The sequence below is a fragment of the Sarcophilus harrisii genome, chromosome 5 (genome assembly GCF_902635505.1).
Source record: "Sarcophilus harrisii chromosome 5, mSarHar1.11, whole genome shotgun sequence".
Classification (NCBI taxonomy): Eukaryota; Metazoa; Chordata; class Mammalia; order Dasyuromorphia; family Dasyuridae; genus Sarcophilus; species Sarcophilus harrisii.
Genome location: NC_045430.1, coordinates 270,722,061 through 270,745,233, shown reverse-complemented (window position 1 = coordinate 270,745,233; position 23,173 = coordinate 270,722,061). Strand labels below are relative to the sequence as shown.

At 46.2% G+C, this 23,173-nt stretch overlaps 1 protein-coding gene across 1 annotated transcript in view; it reads right to left on the bottom strand.

The window, feature by feature from the left end:
- Positions 1-5,928: 5,928 nt before the first annotated feature.
- The window catches only part of CPVL (carboxypeptidase vitellogenic like), a 100,042-nt gene continuing 82,797 nt past the window's right edge, over positions 5,929-23,173 (bottom strand). The window contains exon 13 of the mRNA XM_031940511.1: positions 5,929-6,795. Within this exon, the coding sequence (XP_031796371.1) occupies positions 6,691-6,795 (105 nt within the window). The 3' untranslated portion in view covers positions 5,929-6,690. The remainder of the gene's footprint in view (positions 6,796-23,173) is intronic.

Below are 23,173 nucleotides of genomic sequence, written 5' to 3'. Positions count from 1 at the left end.
ACCGCTGGTGTTTTGTCTTAGTATCTCAAGCACCCAACACTGCTCTCAGCCTACAGGGGGTGCTTACTAAACTCTTGTTAGGTTAAGTGTGGGGAGCACACTTGAGACAGGGACTCACGGAGCATCTCGCTCAGTTTTCCTAACTCACATTTCCCCTTCGGATCCAGTCCTGAAGTGATGTGCTGTGGCCGAGTTGTTTCAGTCATGGTCAAATCCACGTGGCCCCATTTGGATTTTTCTTGGCAAAGACATGGGAGTGTTTGACCATTTTCTTCTTCAGCTCATTTTACAACTGAGGAAATTGAGGCAAACAGAGTTAGGTAATTTGCCCTGTCTGAGTCTGCATTTGAACTCAGGTCTTCCTCACTCCAGGCCCAGTGCTCCATCCCCTGTGCCATCTAGCTGCCCCTCGAAGCTAAGTGCATATCTACATTTTAAGAGAACCTCGAATCCCAGGATTCTTAATATTTTTTGTTCTTAAACAGTTTACTGAAGTCTATGAGTCCCTTATAAGAATCACATTTTAAAATTCATCAAATAAGATCCACAGGATTACAAAGGAAATCAACTATATTGAAATAGTTGAATGTTTTAAAAAGCCCAAGTGAAGAACATCCTCTTGGGTTCAGCCCTCTCTCATTTTACAGATGAGGAGACTAAGTCCAGAGTGGTCACAGGCTTCCTCAAAGTACTGTAAGGGGAGCAGAAGTGACACTAGAACCCAGATCTCCAGTTTCCCACATGAATGATGCTTCTATGACATGACTGTGCCTTTTCCATAAAAGTCAGAAAGCTCTAGAACTCAGGGTTCTCGAGGGTCATTTGTTAGTCATAGTAAGCTTGAATGGAAGTAGGAACTCTGGAAGATACCCCTTGCTGATATCACCACTGGTGGCAATACCCCAATGGCCAAAGGCATGGACCCCCATAATTTGGTTGCTGTAACCCCAAATATTTCACTGGATCAGAACTTTTTATCTTAAGCCTTAAACTATGCTGTACCCTTAAATTAAAAAAAATCGAAGGAACAAAGACACAGCTCAAGGACTCGTATATCAGCAGGTCTGTGGTCTCCTTGACATTTAAATTTCCTCCAATGAGGCAGGTTGAAACCCCTCCATTCTTGCTATTTAGTGAGGTTCTTGTCCTTTCTTAACTTGATGCTACCAATCATTGTGCTGAACTAGATTAGAAGGGAAGCAGTAAACTGGGAAAAAATTTTACATCCAAGGGTACTGATAAAGGCCTCATTTCCAAAATATATAGAGAATTGACTCAAATTTATAAGAATATAAGCCATTCTTCAACTGGCAAATGGTCAAAGGATATGAACAATTTTCAGTTGAAAAAATTAAAACCATTTCTAGTCATAAAAAAATGTTCTACTCACTATTGATCAGAGAAATGCAAATGAAGATGAGTCTGAGGCACCTCTAAGATTGGCTAAGATGACAGGAAAAGATAATGACGAGTGTTGAAAAGGATGTGGGAAAATTGATGCTAACTGAAATGAGCAGAACCAGCTCATCGTACATGGCAATAAGAAGATTATATGATGATCAATTCTGATGGACGTGGCTCCTTTCAACAATGAGGTGATTCAGGCCAATTCTAAAAGACTTGGGATGGAGAGAGCCATCTACACCCAGAGAAAGAACTGTGGGAACTGAGTGGGGATCACAACACAGCATTTTCACTCTTTTGTTGTTTGCTTGCTTTTTTTTTTCCTTCTCGTTTTTTTTTCCTTTTTGATCCAATTTTTCTTGTGCAACATCATAATTATGGAAATGTATATAGAAGAATTACACATGTTTAACCTATATTGGATTACCTGCCGTTTAGAGGAGGAGATGGGGATAACGGAAGGAGAAAAAAAATCTGGAACACAAGGTTTTGCCAGGGTGAATGTTGAAATCTATCTATGCAGATGTTTTGAAAATAAAAACCTTTCAAAATTCTCTTGACGTCTCTGGATGCCAGTGGAGCAGATGGTCTATCTCTTGGTCTTTCTTTGTTCCTTTTGTGACTGGTCCACTAAGGCCAGCCAGTGGCACTGTGCTGATTGCATCAAAACCCAGAGCAAGCAAGAGTGAATCTCTAAGTTCCACCATCAACTCCAAAAAATCAGCTTTACCATCCACACAGGAAAAAGCAAGTGAACACCGAGTGCCTTTTACCCAAATTACCTAATGTATCTGAATAGCAAACTCTTGAGAACTTATCCATTACAAGGACGCATATCTTGGGCAGACCTTGCCACTGGATAATGAGCTGGGTCCATAACTAAGCAGGTGAATGGGCTCAACTCTTTCTGGGAAACTTCATGGTTCTTTTAATAAACAAAAGTTCTACTCTATTTGTACTGCATCTCAGCAAAACCACGTCTGTCTCCCTCCCTTAGAATTCTTCTCTCTCCTTCCTTCCTTCCTTCCAGTTTTGCAGTCATTCATTATTCAATCTCTTCTGCAGTTGCTTCTGGGAACAGGTATATCCCATGACTCTGCTTTTTCGTTTTCCAAACCAAATATTCCTGGAACCTCCTTTCCTTTAAAATATATTGTGTTTTGTTATTAGAATATCAGGTCTTTGAGGTCAGGGACTGCCTTGGCTTTTGTGCTTGCTTCAGCACACTGCTAAATGTTTTTTCCTCATAAATGGTTTTTCACGTGTTAATCCCAATCATTTTGAGGTCACAGGAACAGGTGAAAGTCAAATCATTGATCCAAGATCAAGAAGTCAGGATAATCGGGGTTCATTCCTTTCTCCAATACAATAACTTAAGGCAGCCACGGGCGAGTATCTGACATGTTCTGGCTTGTTTATCCATCTATCAAATGATAGTGTGGCTTCCTAAGCTCCTCTGCAACTCTAAATCTCGGAATCTATGATTGATCACATGGAAAGACCCCCAAGGAACAAAATAACGGTTGACAGTCACCAACTGTCCGGGGCGTATGTAAGACAGGAGGTCACTTCCCCATCGGCATCAGTATTTCATCCCGGGCCCCAACCTTCCGTCCCTCACAAGCCAGCCGTCACCTCTGGGATTGACTCCATTGACAAGAGGTCACCTCAGTCATAAAGAATGGGGCTGTTCAGTGACTGAGAAGGAGATTAACTGGCTTGAGGATTGATGTGACCAAGCTCATCCATCATCAGTCTGAGCTCGGAAGCCTCCTCGTCCAGAAGAAATGAAGAGAATCCCAGATTTTTCTCTGCTAGAATCAGGGAGGCCGTCTCCAGAGTCTCCTAGAACTCGGGTCTTTGGGTTTGGTTTTTGTTGGTGGCGAGAGGGACGGGCCGCGGGCCTTCCTAACTTTGGGGCTTTTACAGACAAAAGCTCTGAAGACTCTCCATAGAACGGGCCAGCACAAATATAAATTACATCTTTTAGGGAAGGGCCATGCATTAGGGAGAGACAAACTCTGTGTCTAACATGTATTCCAGATGTTCCAGAGAGCCAATTTTAAAAGCAAAACATACTGGAATGGCTCACACGAGCCTTGGCCCTCCCCAGTCTCGGGGCTGATATCTTGGCAAGTCCTGCTAGTCTGAGAATCATGGAATTTTAGGGCAGAAAAGCATTTCTGCCCGGCCCTTTTACTGTGCAAATGAGGAAACTGAGGCCCCAGGAGATAGAGGAAGTCTTGCCCAAGCTCACGTGCACAAACAGCGCTTACAACCTGACACTTATGCTCAGACATCCTGCCTCATCAAGGGGCTCTTGGAGGATATCCCCACGACAGCAATCACTTACAAAGAAGCAACCCTGAGTTCTCTAGAAAAACAAGTAGGATACTATGAGAAAATGAGATTATCGAGTAAAATTACATTCATGGGAAAGGACCAGATCCTAGGAGTTAGAGCCAGAACGGGTCTCAGATGTTACCTGCTGCTGTCCCAGCCTTGCCTCATTTTGCAGGCAAGAGTCTGGGGGAATTTGAGTCCATTCAGGAAGAGCTCGTGGGAAGCCCACTGCGAATAAAGCACCGAGCTGAGAGCTGGAGAGACAGATGAAAGGGTCCTTGCCCCTGAAAGGCACGACTTTCTACTGGAGAGGAGACTGGAGGAGGGGATAAAAATGTGTGGATAGGTAGACACACAAATCTATATACATTGTAATGTAACGTATAATATTATGTAATGTACATTACAAATATATATGTAAAACATATATAAAATAGACACAAATATATGTAAAACATGTACATAAAATAAACACAGAAATATATGTAAAACATACATAAAAGAGACCCACAAATACATGTAAAACATATATAAAATAGACAGACACACAAATATATGTAAAACATGTATATAAGATAGAGACAGACAAATACATGTAAAACATATAAAATAGACACACAAATATATGTAAAACATATATAAGATAGAGACAGACAAATATATGTAAAACATATAAAATAGACACACAAATATATGTAAAACATATATATAAAATAGACACACAAATATATGTAAAACATATATAAGATAGAGACAGACAAATATATGTAAAACATATATATATAATGGATACACAAATATATGTAAAGCACACATATAAATACAAATATGTAAAATACATAAATAACGAAGAGGCTGAGGGCTGTAACTCCCAGGGGACTGGGGCTGGGGAGGGAAGCAGCTCAGAGCTGGGGATACACACAGAAGCCAGCCAGCCCTGTCCTCAAGCTGCTCACACTCCACTAAGGGGAGACAATCCTACCTGAGTTCCCCTGAAGGAGCCTGGAGCTTCCAAGAGAAGGGAGGTCAGATGAGAAAGAAATAGAGAGATGGGAACCCCCTGAAGAGAGGTGGGAGAGGGAAGGGCTACAGGAAGTAAGGCATTGGGTGGGGGGGCATGGACTGGGCAGAGGGGAAGAGAATAAAGGGAAATCTCTCTGGGAATGGAGGCTGGAGCCAAAATCTGAGCAGCGTTAATGACCGGTCCAAAGCCGCCTTCCCATGCACACCCTTACACTTAAACTGGGGTTGTAGCCTGTAGTAATGAAGCCACAGGACATGTAAGGGCAGCCCAACAAGTACATCTACCTGAAACAGGACAGGAAGTGAGCTCTCAGGAGAGGGACTATTTCCATTTGGATTCTGAGTCCTGTGCACAGTCCAGAGTAGGTTCTCAATGGGAGAGTGATGAGCACTTAAGGGCTTTCTCGGCCCCAAGCTTAGGGTAAGAGCCGGGGACATTCCCCATTCTCCAGCCGCTCACATTCTTACAAGGGAAGACGACACCGCACACACAGGAGGGTCCGTGGTCCTTCTATGGGCACAGATAAAGCCGGTGCCTGATGCTGATCACCAAAGCCGAGGCCTTTGGCTTGGGGAATGTTCAGGTTCTCCAGGAGCCGGGGGCTGTGGGAAGCTGCGGGTCACAGCTCTGTGACGGTCACTCCCCCAGAGGATGTCTGCAGGGCTGCAATCTGGGGGGCTCCTCCACTGGGGTTCTTTGGCTACAGTTGGTGTTGATGGGGACTCCATCCCCCACAAGAATTCCTCTCCTGCAGGCTGGCTACCAGGCCCAGAAGAGGGGTCTAGGGATGCTGGTATTCCCAGAACTCTTGGGTCCAGGGTCCTGGACTGTGTCCCCATGGCTGAAGGGAGTTGCTAAATAAGGGACCGTTTGCTCTGCTTGACACATAGTGCCTTGTGTCTATCCTCAGAACCCTTTGCACTTAAGCAAGCCTAGCAGACTGATAAAAAGCTATATTAGAAAATAATCAGTTAAAGAAACTTTCTTGCTGAAAATTTCCTAAGAAAATCACAATTTTGATCTTTTAAATTCATTTTTTAAAATTAAACTTTATTATATTTCAAATAACAGACACATTTTTCCTCCACCTTTCCCCTTTCCCTTCTGAGAAAACAGGAAAAAAATCCAACAAAAATAAAAACATTATAACAAAGAAACATGGTCAAGTAAACAAATCCCTTTATTCACCACATCCAACCACATCTCATTCTAGATCTTGGTTGGTCTCCTCTATGTTGCCTCTCTAGTGGATCACATTCTTCATCGTTGATCTTTTGGAATCATGGTTGATCACTGCATTGATCAGAGTTCATGGTTTTTTTTTATTGCTTTTACAATGTCGTGTTATAGAAATTGTTCTCCTGGTTTTGTGCACTTCATTTTGCATGAGTTCATACAAATCTTCCCTGATATCTCTGGAACCATCGTTCCCCAATTAAATAAACATCATAGTATAATAATAAATCACATCTCTTAGGAAGCAAAGTTTACACAAAGAGTACATTTCCCCCTCCCTTGTCCCTGCCACTGTATACAGACATGGAGCCTGAGGTTTAACAGGGGTGATATAAATTGCTGTCCAAGGTCATCCAGCTATGAGGTAGCAGAGCAAAAATTGAAGATCTAGTCTCTAGCTCCAATCCAGGCTTCTTTTCACAACTCATCTTAACTTTAAAACAAATCCCATAATCCTGAACAATGCTTTCTTAAAGTTCATTTTTAGGGGAGAAAAGACAAATCATTATTTGTTTGAAGTTTATTTTTAACCAATAAAACAATAATTTTCCCATCAATTACAAAATTGGAGTGAAGATATAGTAATAGAAACAGACTTCTAGAAATCACAGATTCTTTTGAGTTTTCTACATTTCACCTTGAGAAGGAAACCCCCGAGACTCCTCCGAGGATTTCTGGATCCATCAGTAGGGTTCCCATCCTTTTCCGAAAATAAAGCGGTTGATCATGTCAAAAGAGCGTAGGGGCTGGTCATTGGGTAAGATGTGTCCTCCACCTCGAACGATCACCTTGAGAAGGGGAAGAGAAAGAAAGAAAACTGAAATACAGAGAGACGAGAGACGCTTCCCCACTAAGGGGAGCATGGAATCCCTGAAGGGAATTAAGAGAGAACGCCATCAGCTCCGTTGGGTGCCCATGTTCCCAGCCACCAAGCTGAGGTGAACATCACAAGTAGCAGGAAGATCCCCCCCGATTGGAAGGGGAGAAACACCACCCCATATATTGGACAACCAATGGAGGGCCGGAAGGGACCCAATAAACCGTCTCTTCCAACTCCCTCATTTAGAGATGAGTTGGAGTTCTCACAGACCATAATGAACCAGGAAAAAACTTGGGTCATAAGAGTCCTAATTCAGCATTCTTCCCACTGCATCTCACCCTCTCCTTTTGTGGGGAGAAGAAGACAATGGGGCTCTGGTTCATGGCCAGTGCTGTGAGACGGGATGGTGGGGAGAGAGTGAGTGGGATGGGGGAGGCAGCTCCCCCAGGGCATTTAAGGACAGGCCCTGTCAGCACTCTTTAAATTTGGCACCCTAGGACAAAGCTCTGATTGCCTGCCCTAGTTATGTCTTTGATAATTCATGTTTAATTGGCACGCAGTTAAGGCTGAGACATCATTCTTCATGTCCAAGTCTGAGCTTTCAGCAGTACATACATGTTTCATTTTTGTCACCAACAATTAGAAGCAAATAGATCTGACAAGATCTCCTTCACACGACTCCAAGGGCAAACTTTGGGGGCTCCCACCCCCCACATATGCGTGCGTGAGTGTGAGCTCACACACACACACTCACTCAGCCTTGAACACTGGTCTTGGCAGCTCTCTGTTCTGCACAATCTCGGCTGCAGTGAGATTTCCCTCAGTCATGAATGTGACGGGATGCAGCTGCCGAGCCCGGGGACGGCAGAAACGCTCAGAAGAGCGAAGAGCTGACCCCATGAGGGTGGAGGTCACTCAGCGCCTCCGAGTCACAGCTCGAGCAAAGTCCTGCTGGCTGAGGGTCTCCTCAGATCCCCCCCTCGCCTCGGCCAATGCCAAGCCAGGAGATGCTCTTTACATTCACTGCCGGTGTCAGACTGGTCTGCGATGAATCCAGAAGTGGGATCCAAGGAAATCTGGTCCTTAGACATCAGAATAAAAATCCTTCCATTTTTTAGCCTTCTCAGTTCATGATGAGTCTGTGAATCTTTTAGATTCACACGGGGAGGCACAAGCAAGGTTTAGCTCTGCCCCCTGATCCACAGTTCACTTTAATTCATTTCTAGAGGTTGGCATGGGAACATACAATGTCAAACCTGGAGGAGCCCTTAGACATTGGTGCCTTTTTCTCAAAGACTTTCCTGAGCCAACTTTCCTGTGGCATCACTGGAACCCAGATCTCTACCTGGAAGGGACCCCAGAGACTGTCCAGTCCAAACCCCTCACTTTCAGCTGCAGAAACTAAGGTCCAGAGAGACGGGCAGCTTAAGATCACAAAGCTATGAAATTGTAATACATAGTGGGCTGCCATGTACGGGAGGACTTCCCAGCTGCCCCGGCTGCTAGGGCCTTCTCCTTTAAGATGACCTTCTACATGCTCTATCCATATTTTCTGTGGGAAAAATGCAAATCATTCGATTTTACACTATCGATTTCCACTGGACTAGAACCTCAAACCCTATTTTATATAATTATAACTCAAATTCAAATAGACATGACCACTTGGAGAGATTTAGCATTTGTACCAATTAGGATTTGTCTTACCTACATAGTTACAGATTTTTTCCCCCAATTACAGTATGGGCTTGAGAAGAAAGACTGTTTTTGCCTCTCTGTGTTCTCAGCTCTCAATGTAGTACCTGGCACATAGTAGGTGCCTAATAAATGCTAACTGACTGACTCTGCAACTCCAGTACTTACTATAGTGCCAGCACAAAGAGAGAATTCAATAAATGCTTATTGACCAGAAGTGCAAGCTGAAATATTGAATAATGGAGTTTCACCTCCTCATTCCACATGTGGAATATATATATGTGTGTATGTCATCCATATGTGGAATATATTTCTCAATAGTCAGTCAGCGAACCCTTACCAAGCACCTACTATGTGCCGGGCACTGTACTGGGAAGGGGGACACAGAAGATTACATACAGAGGCACCGGCCTTCCTCTCTGACCACCATAACCTCCGCTGCTGATTGTCACGTGTTAGCAAACCCAACTCAGATCTGGGCCAAGAGGACCCAGGCGTGCGAGTTCTCCGCTCTCTGGCCCTTTCTGAAGGGGACCACGCCCGACTTTGAGTTTGCAACCAGAGGAGAAAAACTGAACGATGCTTTGAAGGATTCCTGGTAAACTGATGGTGTCCTTAGGGGAAGGGAAGAAACAGCCACAACACGTTCCTCGGCCAACTGGAAAAGCTCCAAGCAACCTTGACCCTCAAGGAACATTCTCTCTTCTTGTCCCTCTAGAAGCTCTTTATAGCCATTTGGTATCATAGCTATTTGTGTGGGCGGTGCGTTCCCCCAACACAAAAAGAGATTATCAGCTCCCAGAAGGCAGAGCCTGAGTCTTGCTTGACCTTCCTCAGGTGGTCCCGGGGACTTGAAAGTCAAGGCAGTGGATATCGGGGTCTAGCTTTTATGTACCACTGATGTCCAGCCAAGTGAAGGAGGCTGGCCAGTGGAGGATGAATTCCTTGGGCCGCCCGCGGACTGTACAAGAAGGTTTTCAACTGCACCCCTGGGAGATGCCTCCGCCCACTAATGATAATCACGGGCCCATCTCCTCTCCTGGGAAATATCACGGGAAAAATCAGGTCCAGAGACTGAGGGGAGGAAAGAACATTTACACGGCTCCCTGTGTGAGAAATGAGCAGGGAAACGCAGCTACTAAGTGTCAAAGGCAAGATCTGAAATACGACTACAAACCCAGCCCCGTGTGCACTATGCCATGCTGCCATGGGAATAATCACAGTATCATCATCATCACTATCATTACCATCATCCACAATCATCATCATCATCATCATCACTACCATTACTACCAACATCATCACTATCAAATAATCATCATCATCATCATTATCATTACTATCACTATCATTATACCATCATCACTATCATCAACAATCATCACCATCATTCATCATCACTATCATTATATCATCACTATCATCAATAATCATCATCATCATCATTACTATCACTTTCATTATACCATTATCACTATCATCAACAATCATCACCATCACTCATCATCACTATCATCACTATCATTATATCATCAACAATCATCATCATCATCATCATCATCATCTTCACTATCACCATCATCATCACTATCATTACCATCATCAACAATCATCACCACCATCATCACCACCATCGTCTCCATCACCATCATCACCACCATTGTCTCCATCACCATCATGATTATAATTATATAAATTATATAAATCTCTCCTGTTCCGACCAAAGCAGAGCAGAAAGGAGGCCCCAAGAGAAAGGTGTGTGTACAAAGAGCTGCCCTGGGGCTGCTGTGGTGCCATTGCTGTTACTCAAGGGAGGAGGCATGGACTGGACCTACTATGTGTCTTGTTTTTCATTTTTAGGTAGGGTCTTGGAATATAAACCAGGCAAGGAGCATTTTAAAGAATTAATTAAGAATTTAAGAATTATTGCCTTTGCCTGGCACACTTTGCATATGATAGGTGATTTAGTAAATGTCTGAATAAATAAAATCAAAGGATCTTTTTTATTCGGACTTAGCCAGACCAAAAATTAAGCTCCTACTATGTGTTAGGTACTGTAGTAGGTACTGTGGAGGCAAAGACCAAAACCAAAATCATGGGTCCTTTAAATGGGAGTGAATTTTATTTGTATTTATGGTTAGAGGCCATTTAAACCAAAGACTGTCATTTTCTAAACACAAAAGCAAAATAAAATCAAATGTTCTTCAAATGCTCTTTCAATGTGAATTTAAAAGCTTAATGGACTATACTCTCCCTGGTGCTCCCATTAACTCCTGAGCAGTCATTGCCTTGTAAGCACAAAAGTGTAAATTACAGCTTAACGTGTCTACACCCGCATCCTCACAGGGAAGGGAAAGGACGTCGGCCCCGTCCAGACCTAAAACCATCCCAGGAGCCGGTGCAATTAGCCGCGTCAATGGCCAGTCAGCGGTCGCTTACCAAGCGCCTACCGCGTGCCCGGCACCGTGCTGGGTGCGGGGACACAGAAGCAGCAAAGGCCGGTCCCTGTTGTCATCTGAGATGGAAAATTCTATGTTCCGCTTCAAAACGAGTGCTCCAAGTATGGGGAGGAGGGACTGACCTATTCCACTGAAAAAGAGCTGAGAATCTTGGTGGCCCCCTAGCTTAACAGGACGAACAATGCCGCGTGCCACAGGCTAGATTAAGGACTATGAGGAGGGGTTGGTGCCATTGCAGCCAGTATGATGCTTGTGTTTTAGGAAGAATTGAGGAGCCGGATATAGGACGCTGGGCAGACAGGGGAAGCCGGACTGGGTCACACTGTTGTCTGATTGGGGAAGAGCTTTGTGATGGGGGGGGGGCAGCAGAGCCAGGATCTGAACCCAAGCTCTCTGATTCTGTCGTCAGTAAAACAGGCTTCTCATCTGAAGCACTGGAACCAGGCAGGGAGCAGAGGGCACTTAGCGGGAAACTAAGGAACCTGGATTCTATCCTGACTGCCTCCTACCTGCCTCAGAGCCCAAGTCAAGGTACTTCGGTTTCTTTACTGGTTAAATGGCACATCTGGGCTAACTGACCCATGATGCTATGAATTAAAAAAAATAAAAATAAAAATAAAAATGCTATGAATTTTCATAATGATATTTGGCATTTGTGATACTTTATGAGCTGCACATCTATTTACAAATATTTCATTCAGGCCCTACACCAACCCTGGGAAGTAGGGGCTGTTATTATCCCCACTTACAGATGAGGAAACTGAGGCAGAGAGCAGTTAAGTGACCAGAGAGCTAGAAAGCATTTCTGGGGCTGGACAGAAGGCAGCTCTTCCTGCTTCCTAACTCCAGGACCACCAGGCAGCTGCTCCTTGAGAAATGGCCGGCACGTCTGGGGCACTTCTAGACCAGGCGAGGCTGGCTGGGTTCAGCACCCACAAGCCCCTGGGTTCCCATGACTCCAAGAAGTCATTAGGCCTCAGGGCTTATCAGATGGAGGAACGGTGACCTCGCTGATGGGGAGGGACTGACTGGTTCGGTGCCAGTCTGCCCGAAAATGCCAGCCTCTCACCAGACGGAGCTGAAATGCTGCGTCCTGGCCCGAGATAAGCCTACTCTCAGCAGAGCCAATTTCCAGATTTAAAAAGCTGCAGGATTGGGCCTGCTCTGCCCCTTCTTTCTTTTCCCTCCTCTCCCTCCCCTCTGTGACTTGCCCTTCTCTTTCTCTTTTCCCTCCCCTCCTTTCTCTCCTTCCTCCTCATCTATCTCCTCTCTTTTCTCGCCCTCCTTTTTTCACTCTATCTCTGTCTCTGTCTCCTGGCTCTATCTCTACATTCCTTCGAGCCCTGTGGCTCATTTTGGCTGAATCCCAATTTAAAACAACACATTAAGTGTTTAACCTTCCCTTCTCCCTTCCCCCTCTCCCCATCCTTCTCCCTTCTCCTCCTCCCTCCCCTTCTCCCTTCCCCTCCTCCCCCCCCTTCCCCCTCCTCCCCACCCTTCCCCCTCCTCCCCACCCTTCTCCCTTCCCCTCCTTCCCACCCTTCTCCCTCCTCCCCACTTCTTTCTTCCCCAAACACCACTGATTTCCAAAAGCCACTCAATCTGAGGACAAGACTTGAAATTCTCGGGCTCCTAATAAGCATTTATCTACTTTCCACTTAATAAAATGATTGTCTGCAAAATTGTAGCAGGTTATTAAAAACCCTTCACAGTGGCTGCCTCACCAACCAGGAAGACAATCCTCCTCCCAGCTCAGCTGCCTGTTAGAGCCCAGTAAATGGACACACAAGCCAACTCATATTGGGAATAATACAATCAATTAGCTCCCCATGATTAAGTAAGTGCATATTTGGGGAACCTAATTTAGCAGCATTCTTCTTATGTTAATCAGCCTTTCAGAGGAAGACAAGAAGACAGGAGAATTCTGTTCCAGTTCTTGGCAAATAATCAGTGGAGTTGGAAGTCGCTATTGTTTATGATTTCCCTCATCCTCAGGAACTAACTTGTGTTTTCAAAGAGAGAGGAAAAAGAAACAATAATTGAGAAACTCCCCGAGTCATTGTTCCTTCGGAAAGGGTTATAAATATTTCAGTTTGGAATCCTCCGGCCTGACCCATCCAAGGGAGATGGGGCTGCGCTCGGTTTCCCCTTCCAGCATCTCGGGCCAGGGAATCCAGATTCTGAAGCTGGAAGGGGCGTAGGGCATGGAGACCAAGAGAAGGAAGCCGAGGCTCGGAGGAATTGGGTGGCTCGCCCTAAGAGCCGGAGAGATTATCTCATACCTGGAGCATCGCAATGGACTTTGGGTTGGCCCCGGCGTCTCTTTTGCCCCGTCCAGCTGATTGTCCTACAGTGTAGGTCTGCCCGGGTCCCTCCCCTATTCAGTCAGCTCCAGGACCTGTATGACTTTTAAAGCCCTTTGGAGCCTGGCCCCTTCCTCCCTTCCCAGTCTTCTCAGACCTCGGTTCTGAACACACATTCTATAATCCAGGGACACAAGCCGCCATCTTGCTATTCCTTGCACCAGATCTTCCCATTTTCCAATTCCAGGCATTTGCCTGAAATGTCCTTCCTCATCTCTGCTCCTGCCTTCCATCAAATCTCATCTTTCAGAGAATGCCTTTCCCCATCAGCTTTAATCTTAGTGCCTTCCCTGAGGCTATGGCCAATCCAGGCTACATATGTTTTACTTGTAGGTATTTGGTTACATCAGACTGTGAGCTCCCCAAGAGTGGGAACTTTCTTTTTCTTCTTTCTCTTTCATTTCATTGTAAATCTAGTGCTTAGAATGGTACCTGGCACACTGTAGGTGCTTAATAAATGCTTATATACTAAACCAGGCACATAATAGGTACTTAATAAATACTTATATACTAGACTAGGTACACAGTAGGTGCTTAATAAATGCCTATCTACTAGACTAGGCACACAGTAGGTGCTTAGTAAATGTTTATATGCTAGACTAGGCACATAGTAGGTGTTTAATAAATGCTTATGGCCTAGACTAGGCTCAAGCGCCCCCTGCTTTTTTGTCCTTGATCTCTGAAGCTTCCTTTGTTCTTGTTTGTGCCATTGGAAAGGGGCTCTGAGGGGCTGACCGAGGGGCAGCTGGTACCCAGGCTCGGGGAGGAACGGTCCTGTTCCGTATCCTCTCGGCATGCCCATGATGGGGGGCAGCCCAGCAGAGGGCTGGCCACTGGGGGCTGGGGGATGCCCTGGCTCCTGGCCCAGAGGAGCTGTGAGACCTGGGCAAGCCTGGAACAGTTTTCCAAGACGCCCAGTGCCAGATGGCACCGGTCTGCATGGGTGGCCTACAGCCCCACACTGGAAGTTCCCCACATGGATGGAACCCTCCCCCCAGAAAGATTCTTCCCCCCTGACAACTGGGGAGAGGCCAGTCCTGCAGCAAGTCAAACAAACAAACAAACAAAAAGCTTCTGTGGAGGAAACTGGGTGAGAAGTGACGGGGAGACAAACAAGAAGGGGAGGAGCGCTGGGAGCCCGCGTGGCTGGGAAGCAGCCGGAGCCTCAGACCAGAGGGGCTCCCCGGGCCTGGGGGAAAGGCCGGTGAGAGGCAGCTGACCCCCGCCCTGCCCGCTGGGGCTCCGGAGTTATTTGGGACACTTACTCCTTCTGCAGAGCTCCTCACAGCTCTCGCTCAGGAAGTCTGAGGGCTGCGGGCAGCGCCTTTACAGAATCCTGGAATCTGACCCTTGGCAGGGACTCCAGGGGCCGGCCCTTACAAACTAGGACCCCTTTGGGAGCAGTTTCATTGGCAAATATAAACAGCCTGGACAAAAGAGCTTACAGGGCAAAGCACGTCTTTTAAAAACAATATCTATTTAGTCAGATTTTGATAAATGATTATTAGTTATTATTCTGCATAACAATGACATTTCACTTTATAAATCTCATGCCTTTTGTCTATCCCATTGTTGGAACGATGAGCTCCTCGGAGACAAGGAGCTTTCTTCCTTTCTTTGCATCCTTGGTAGTTTAGCACCTGGCACACTGTAAGTGCTTCATAAATGCGTGCTGACTGCATAACTGACTGACTTCTGAGCCCTTAGTTGATAGGATTTCCAGTTAAAAGGGGCAGTGGTGGGACACTCGGCGACTTTCCCCGGTACAAGAAAACCAGGCCAGGGAAGACTGCTGCCGGCCAGATGTGGGGAGCGCCAGCTGCACAAATGGGTGAGTAATAGCCGGTGAGCGCCAGCATGTGAAGGCCCGGAGAACCGAGCCGCGAGCCAAGGCTATTCTCTGAGGCAGATTTCTGGCACGGAGGCAGAGCAGGATGCAGAGATTCGCCCCCTGCTAGTGGTTCCAAGGCGGGCCTGCGCGGGGGTGTGGCGAGAGCTGGAGCGGATCTACCGCCTGGCTCTCCGTGGTGGGCAAGGCCTGAGGACGGTCTTGGAATAAAAACGCCCTGACAGGAGGACTCTGGCTGGTCAAAGTGGACGGGGGAGCTGGGGTTAATTCTAGTCTAATAGTAGGAAATCTGAAATCAGTAAGTCAGTTCACAAACACTTATTAAGTACTTGTTACATGCTGAAAGACACAGATTTGGAAACCCCTGATTACCAATCGGAAGCACGGCCTCTGCTTTAAAAACAAAACAAAACAAACAAACAAAAAAAAAAAAAACAAAAAACCCTTTGTCCTGTTTAGCAATGAATCAAACAATAAGCATATATTAAGCACCTACTGTGTACCAGGTCTATGTTGGGCACTAGAGACACAAAGACAAAAGTGAAATATTTCTAGTCCTCGAGAATAAAAAGGTCTGTGGTAGTTATAAAGGAGGAAGGAGCATGAGGGGGTGTTTGGAGTTTTAAAAAAAAAAGGTGATACAAAAGCAAGAAGAGGAGCAGGATCCACATATCTAGAACCTTCTGAGTGATGGCTGGAAGGAACCAGAGTCTAAACCTTAAGACCCAATTACTGTAGAAAAAAAATAATAAACATTAGGAACACAAACATTTACATCTGCATTTGGGACAAATAATGACTAGAAAACAGCCAAATATTTTGGTGGGGTGTGTTTTTGTTGTCATTAGTTTGTTTTTCAGTTTTTACATCCCGAGATCCAAACTCCATCTGCGTCTTTCCTGCCCTCTCCTCCTCTGTTGCGTTTGTTTTTCAGTTTTCCTGCCTTCTCCTCCTCTGTTGAGGCTTGTTATTGATAAACACCAATAAATACTTAATACTTGACTTAATGTGGGAGGACATGTCTTGGATAGCTTTTAATCATAGTGTCTGCCATGGTTTTTTTTTTAAGGTGATTATTCCAATTGGCCACTTTTCTTTATTGCTCTTATGTCATAACTTAAAAACATGTGAAGCTCTTCCCTCCTCCTCCAGCCTCTGCCTGGGAATGTTCCTGAGCCATAGGCAAGTGGTCACTGGATATCAAGGAGCTGGATTTGCTCAATAAATAATATTCAGCACATTTTATCAGTTGGGCTTTTAAAGAACCATTATCTCACAAATTCCAAATTAGCTACAGTGAGACAAGGAAGGAGGCGGCAGGAATCTGGAGTCATGGGATATGAATTCAGATTCCCGTTCTGCTACTTCCTGGGCTATCGCCAGCTTGACTTTTCTCCTGCCATTGGACCCCGATGACTCTGGAAGAGAAAGACTGACAACTTATCCTCATTCACCGCCAAGTACGTCAAGACATCCCCTGGGATGTCACTGGTCCTCTTCAAGAATGAAGAACTCTCCATAATAAAAAGGGAGACAGAAAAGAGGAGGAAACCAACTATTTCTGAGACACTGTACACCAAGATTACACTATCTAATAAAATATCCAAGTCTTTAGGTAGAGGGAGCTGAATGGTACAATGGCCTTGGAGTCAGGAAATCTTAAATTCAAATCTGATCTTAGACATGTTCTAGTTGTGTGCCCCTCATTCAAGTCACTCAACCTCAATTGATCTCAGTTTCCTCAATTGTTAAATGAACAATAACGGCACCTACCTCTCAGAATTGTTGTGAAAATGGCTAGCACAGTGCCTGGCACACACGTAATAAATCTGTTTTCTTTGCTTTGCAGAAAAATCAGGATGGTAATAAAGATAGCTAGTACTTCCGTAGCACTTTAAGGTTCACAAAGCACCATATATTGTCTCATTTGATCTCTACCACACGGTGAGTATAGTAAAGAAGCTCAGATTTAATAGCAATAGAAGGGCTCCCAGAGGCCTTTTAGGTCATTTTACAGGCACCAACTGGGGCCTTGAGAGGTTATGGGGCTGGGCACCCATAAACAGCAAAACAGGCATAGGAACCCCGACCTCCCCACCCAGCTCCCCACTGGCCCTGCAGAGCTCCCTGTAGCCCACATTCGCCTTGCCGGTGGTCTCCAGCAGAAACAGGACAACCGCCTCCTTGGGAAGGCTGGGCGGGGAGTTCTTTGTGCTGTCACAGGTGGAGCTCAGTGGCTGCCAGGGTCCCCTTGCAGCTGGGATGTGATGTCCTGGGATATCTAACGTCAGGAGGACAAAGGCTGCTTTGTGAGCCCGGAACACGCAGACCGCCCGGGGAGACTGGGGAGCGGGCAATTGGGGAAGATTCCAGCTGAGGTTTCAGACAGCTGAGGCCATGGGCTTCCCTCTGCGGCTTCTGCTGGACATCAGTGACTGGTGTGTAGCATTCATTCAGTTTGCTGACAAACCCACAGGAAAGCCGGGGGGCTGGCCCCCGAGGATGTCCTCAGCATCCAAATGAAAGCTCGTCCACAAGCACCTCGGGATCCCAGACTCCTCTGTCTGGATTTAAAGGCCCTGCACAGTCTCCCTCCGGCCTCCCTTTCCAGCTTGGTCCGTGTCACCCTCCTCTCCAGCCGGACTGATCCATCGCTCCATCTCCATCTCCTTAAAGTGAATCACATTTCCCAGTATCTGGAGCAGTGGGGAAAATCCTCTTGACCACAGATCTTCTTAGCAGGAGGCAATAGGGCTCATTTTGAGATGCAGCTGAGCAATTGCTCCAACAAAGCCAAAACCATATTCCGGGGGATTAGTTGACTTTGGCAGTCACTGTCTGAAATCTTTTGAGCAATTTCTTTCCTTCTCAATAAGAAAACAAGGTTCAGCCCTTTTCTTCCCTTGTCCTCACTCCTGGCCAAATGGGAAAGCCATCGACTGCTTTTTCAAAATCAAGACATGGGGGCCTAGGATTTCTGAAGCTGCCGTACAAACAGGCTATTCCTTTAGAAGAAGTCCATAATAATTATCTTCCCGAAGCATTTCTGATATGAAAGAAAGCATTATCAAGGTGGGGGCAGTCTTAATTATTGGGGAAAAAATAAAACAAAGTGAGGAAGACAGATGGTCCATTCTGGGACTTTTGTAGACTAGTTGGTCCCTAGGCAAGGATCTCTCAGAGTGCCAGTGGTTAAGTTTAGCACGTACGGGTGAACTACAAAAATCACCTTCTCCGATCCATTCTCAGAAGCTCTGCCACCAAATGGCAGAGGGACAAATACAACAATATTTCTCTTTGTTTCACAGATGGCCAAGGTCTAACGATTCATCGCCTAGAGGCAAATAAGTGATAAGGAGCCTCTCCATGTTTAGTTCAGTTGGACTCCAGGCAGCAGTCCTGCTTCCATGGGGTACTCTCAGTGGCTTCCTCCATGCTACCTATGCTTACACTTCCCCAGCATGAGCTTTCAACTCCCAGAGCATGCTGGAGGATGGCTCAATAGATTGGACTGTAATTTGTCTGGATTTGGTGACTCACACACATCAGAGATATTAATCTGGATGCTTTTCTACTATAAACTCACTTCCCTTGGATTCAGTTCCCTATTGGATATTCTTTCCATCCCTTCCAGTTCAAAGATCATTTCCACTGGAGGAGAGAAAGCCTAAGCAAAACTGGAGTTACATAACGCTGTCTTCTTTTTGTCATCCATGATATGACCGCCCGTAGGAAAGGCAATCTGGCAGAGGAGAGAGAAAGTCGACCCCAGAATCAGGAAGGATCATTCTACTTTCTCTCCCAAATGCTGGTGCTATTCTTTCTTGAATTCTCCTCTTTCATCTAATTCAACTAAAAAGGATCCTTTTCATCGTCCTCGGCTTATTTCACAGGCCCCAGCTCAGCCAAGCTTTAGGATGAACACTCTGAGCTTCAACAAGCAGAATTAGGCCGAGGGAAATGAAAGGAGAAGACCGTATTTATGTTAATACCATCCATCAATCACAGAACAGCCTTGGAGGTGGAAGTTCTCCAGAGATCTCCTAGCCCAAGCCCTTTATTTTATAGATGGTCACATGCTGACCCCCTGTTGTACGCCTGCAAACCCCAAACAGTCTGCCTATACCATCCAGGAAACTGAACCGCTTCCATTTTAATTGTCTTGGGAAGATTCTGAAGATCACCCAACAGAATGAGATACCCAATACCGCCGGGGTCTTTCTTGAATTAAACTGCTGACCATTCCAACGCCATGAGAGAGCGCGATTCTGTTGAGCTGGCCACGATGTCCAAATGCCAAACGGACATTTGCCTTAAAGATTGTTTTATGGAGAACTCACACATGGCAAGTGCTCACGAGGAGATCAAAGGAAGCAGTGCAAGGACACTTTCAAGGTCCCTAATTGTGGCATATGGGAGACCCGAGCACATGACCACCCAGCACAGCATCCAAGAAGGTCTGCACTCTATGAGCAAAGCAGAATTGTGGTGCCCAAAATTCTCGTGCAGATTTAGAGATCTCCACCGCACAAGTTCAAGTGCCCGACTTGTGGCAGAGCCTTCCAAGCCTGATCAGCCAGTCAAACCTCAACATGGGGATGCCATTGGGTCCTCTGAGCACAGATATAACCAACCAATAGATGAAGAACCGAAGAAAGGAGAAGTCATTGACCAAGGCCACACCACTAACTTAGTATCAGATGTAGGATTGGAAATCAGAGCCAGCATTCTTACCCCTGTACCCATCAAGCAATACACATGTATCAAGCACCCACCATGGGTGCTTAATAATTGCAACAAGCACTTATTAAGAGCCATTTTGTCTGGATAGCATCAGTATTGAGTTCAGTGGCTACAAAGACAAAAAAGGAAGAAGCCCTAACCACAAAGAGATTCCATTCTAACAGGGAAAGTACCCAATTCATCTAAAAATGCATAAAGAAGAAACAGAATAAGTACAATGAAGTACAAAGTCCTGAAGTACAAGGTGGTTAGAAGGGAAGGCTCCTCACAGCGAAGAGGCAGCAGTAAGAGGGGGCTTCCAGGCTTGGTGGCTTCCACGCCTGCATTTGTCAAGGGACTTTGCAAAACTACACAGACATGAAGACAAAGATGGAACGCCCTTCACTGCTTCTGCGGCTTCCAAATATATTAATTTCTCCTGATCCTTACAGTGACCTTGGCAAGGTAGCTAGCACATGTCACGTCATCTCCATTTAATTAATGGGGGGAAGATGGAGAGATTAAGTGGCTTGTCCTGGTCTGCCCAGCTGAAAAGTAAGAGGGGCTGCTGGGACTGGCCTCCAAGCCTTACTCCCGGGTCAACTGGGTGCTGATACCATGTGAGGAGGTAACCCAAGGTCTCTGATCTCTACGTGGGCAGAAAGGATGTGAAGAGTGAGGTGATCTGCCACCGATAACAAGTGCTGGGAGCAGAGTCTGAGGGCAAATCAGACTCCCAATTAGTGTTCTTTCCACTGAATCCAACAGTCAATCAAGCAAACAATGAGCATTTATTAAGCACCTACTGTGCCAAAGGGGCTGGGAATATGAAGGCACACAAAGCTCCTGTTCTAAAGAAACTTTTCAGCAGGTGCTACCCAATTTAAATGCCTCTCTCTTGTTTTCAGGATAACAGACTGTATATCTAGCTTTCAAAGACCAGGCTAGCTAAGTTCAGAGAAATGTGGCTGTAGGAGGATGGATTTTTCAGCTAAGCCTGGAGCTGTGCAGTCTGCTAGAGGGGACCCATACCTGTGCAATCATAGCCCCCTGAGGGGGAAACGCTGCAGAGTTGTAGGATTTTATAGCTGGTCTATGACAATCATCATGTCCACCAGCTCATTCAAAAGAAGAGAAAATGGAGACCAAGAGACGGGCCATGTTTTGCTTAAGGTCACACGGCTAGTTAGCTGCTGCCGAGCTTTACAGGAGACAGACAGAAGATTGGGGGGAGGAAGGAAGGTTTCAGAGAGCTAGATTGCCACCGGGTGTAAGGAAAGCCTCCCTGGCAGTAAGAATCATCCCACAGGGGGAGGATATGAGATAGCCTGAGAGAACATTTGTCAGTCCAACTGGAAGGAGGAGAGACAGGTCAAGGTGCACCTTCTTCCAGTCCTAGTCTTCTATGATTTTGGGGTCTCAAAACCAGAGACACACAGAAAATACAAGGCAGGAGGAGCAAATCGGACTCCCCCAGCATTCGGCCTTTTGTCTGATCTCCAGGAACCTGGCCGGACCCACAGGCAAGCCCATGTCTGGTCATGAATGCAACAGGGACACTGAGACGCTTCCACTGAATGTGGAAGGCTGGGGGGGGGGGGGGCTGTCATCCCCATTACAGGACAATCTGGGCCCCTACCCAGAGACAGGTCGACTTTGGTTTCAGCCTTAAAATTAAGAGCTGTGGTGTTTGGCAGAAAGCGAGCTTTCCTTCTTGGCAAACAGAGACCCACGCTTCCGTTTTATGCCACAAATGCTGAAAAGCAGGTCTGCAGGCGAGGTCCGTTTTTTTCATTATTAGACGCTTGACATTTGTGCAGCGTTCCAAGCTCCGAGCTTCACAGAGAATGCCTTTGTTATCCATGGATTTTCCCTTTCCCCCCCTTGTCTCAGCCCCTACCGCCCGTGATACTGGAGCGGTGAGGGAGAAGGAGCTGCGCCAACCTTTCAGAGTCACCTATATAAAATGCAGAGCCTTTGCTGCGGGCCGAAACCCTCCCCATGGCGAGCACATGGGGCTCTCGCTCCTTTTGTTGCCCGTTCCTGGCAGACGGAGAAGCCCCGTTCCACCCCCGGAGCCTCCTCAAGGAGGGCCAGCAGGCCTTGGGAGCCTGGGCCTGGAAGCCAAGCTGCCCTTCCCACCTCTGGGCGTGATACTGGGCCGCCTGGCCTGCCAGGTGGACTCGGACAGAAAGCCCGGCACCCGCCCCAGCAAATGCCGGCCAGCTGAGCTCCCCGCTGACACGGAGGGCAAGGCTGCTGATAACAGGTGGAGGCGGCAGCTGCGCTCCTGCCATGTCCGGAACGCATTTCCGCCGGCCTCCACCGCCTCCCGACCCGGCCCAAGGGCCGCCTCCTCCATGAGCCTTTCCTGAGCCCTCCCAGTTGTCAGCTCTCTTTAAATCACTCAGTATCTCCCCTGTATTCTCTTAACTGTAGGTGTCACGTACCTCCCCAGCTCCTGGGGCCGGTTCCTGCCTCCAAAGCCCAGTCTGGCAGCTGCTTTCTCTATGAAAACTTTCTTCCTCGATTCCCCTCGGCCATTAACGATCTTTTCCTTTTCACCTCTTTCAAAAAACTCTGTATGTCCACGACCACAATGTGCAGCTATGGGCACTTATTATCTTATTATTGTAGGGGAACAGTTTTTTTCTGTCTTTGTACCCACCCCATCCCCAACCTAATATTGTTCTTCCCCTTAATAAATATGCATTGGATTGAATGAAGAGCACTACATTTTAAGAACCCATTGAAAATTATGGCCAGAAGTGATTTGGAGGATCTTCCAAGTATGCTGATGGATTCAATATTTGTCTCTCCTAAACGCAAAGGGATCTCTCTCCAGCTCAAAAAAAAGGGATCTGGAGATAAAGTTAATTCAGATCAGGTCAACAAACATTTATTAAACACCTACTGTGTGCGATGTGTTATCGCTAGCCCATGTGTACAGCTCTTTATCCTGAACAGCACACGGGTACAGCTGTGGATCTCAAAATAGGTTCAAGTTTCCCAGTTTATACTACAGATTTCCAGCTGAAGGGCTTTGAAGCCATCTAGACCAGTCTTCTCATATAACAGATAAGGAAACTAAGGCCTGGAAAAGTGGCCAAGGAGGAAATATCTGAATCCTGATTTCAGGTTTAGCTCCCCAAAGTGACTAATGCTCTTTCTAAAATTTCTTGCCTCATACCTAGCAGCTGCTCCACGAATGGATCTTCACTATTATCTGGTACAAATTGATTACAACACAAGGCATGTCCT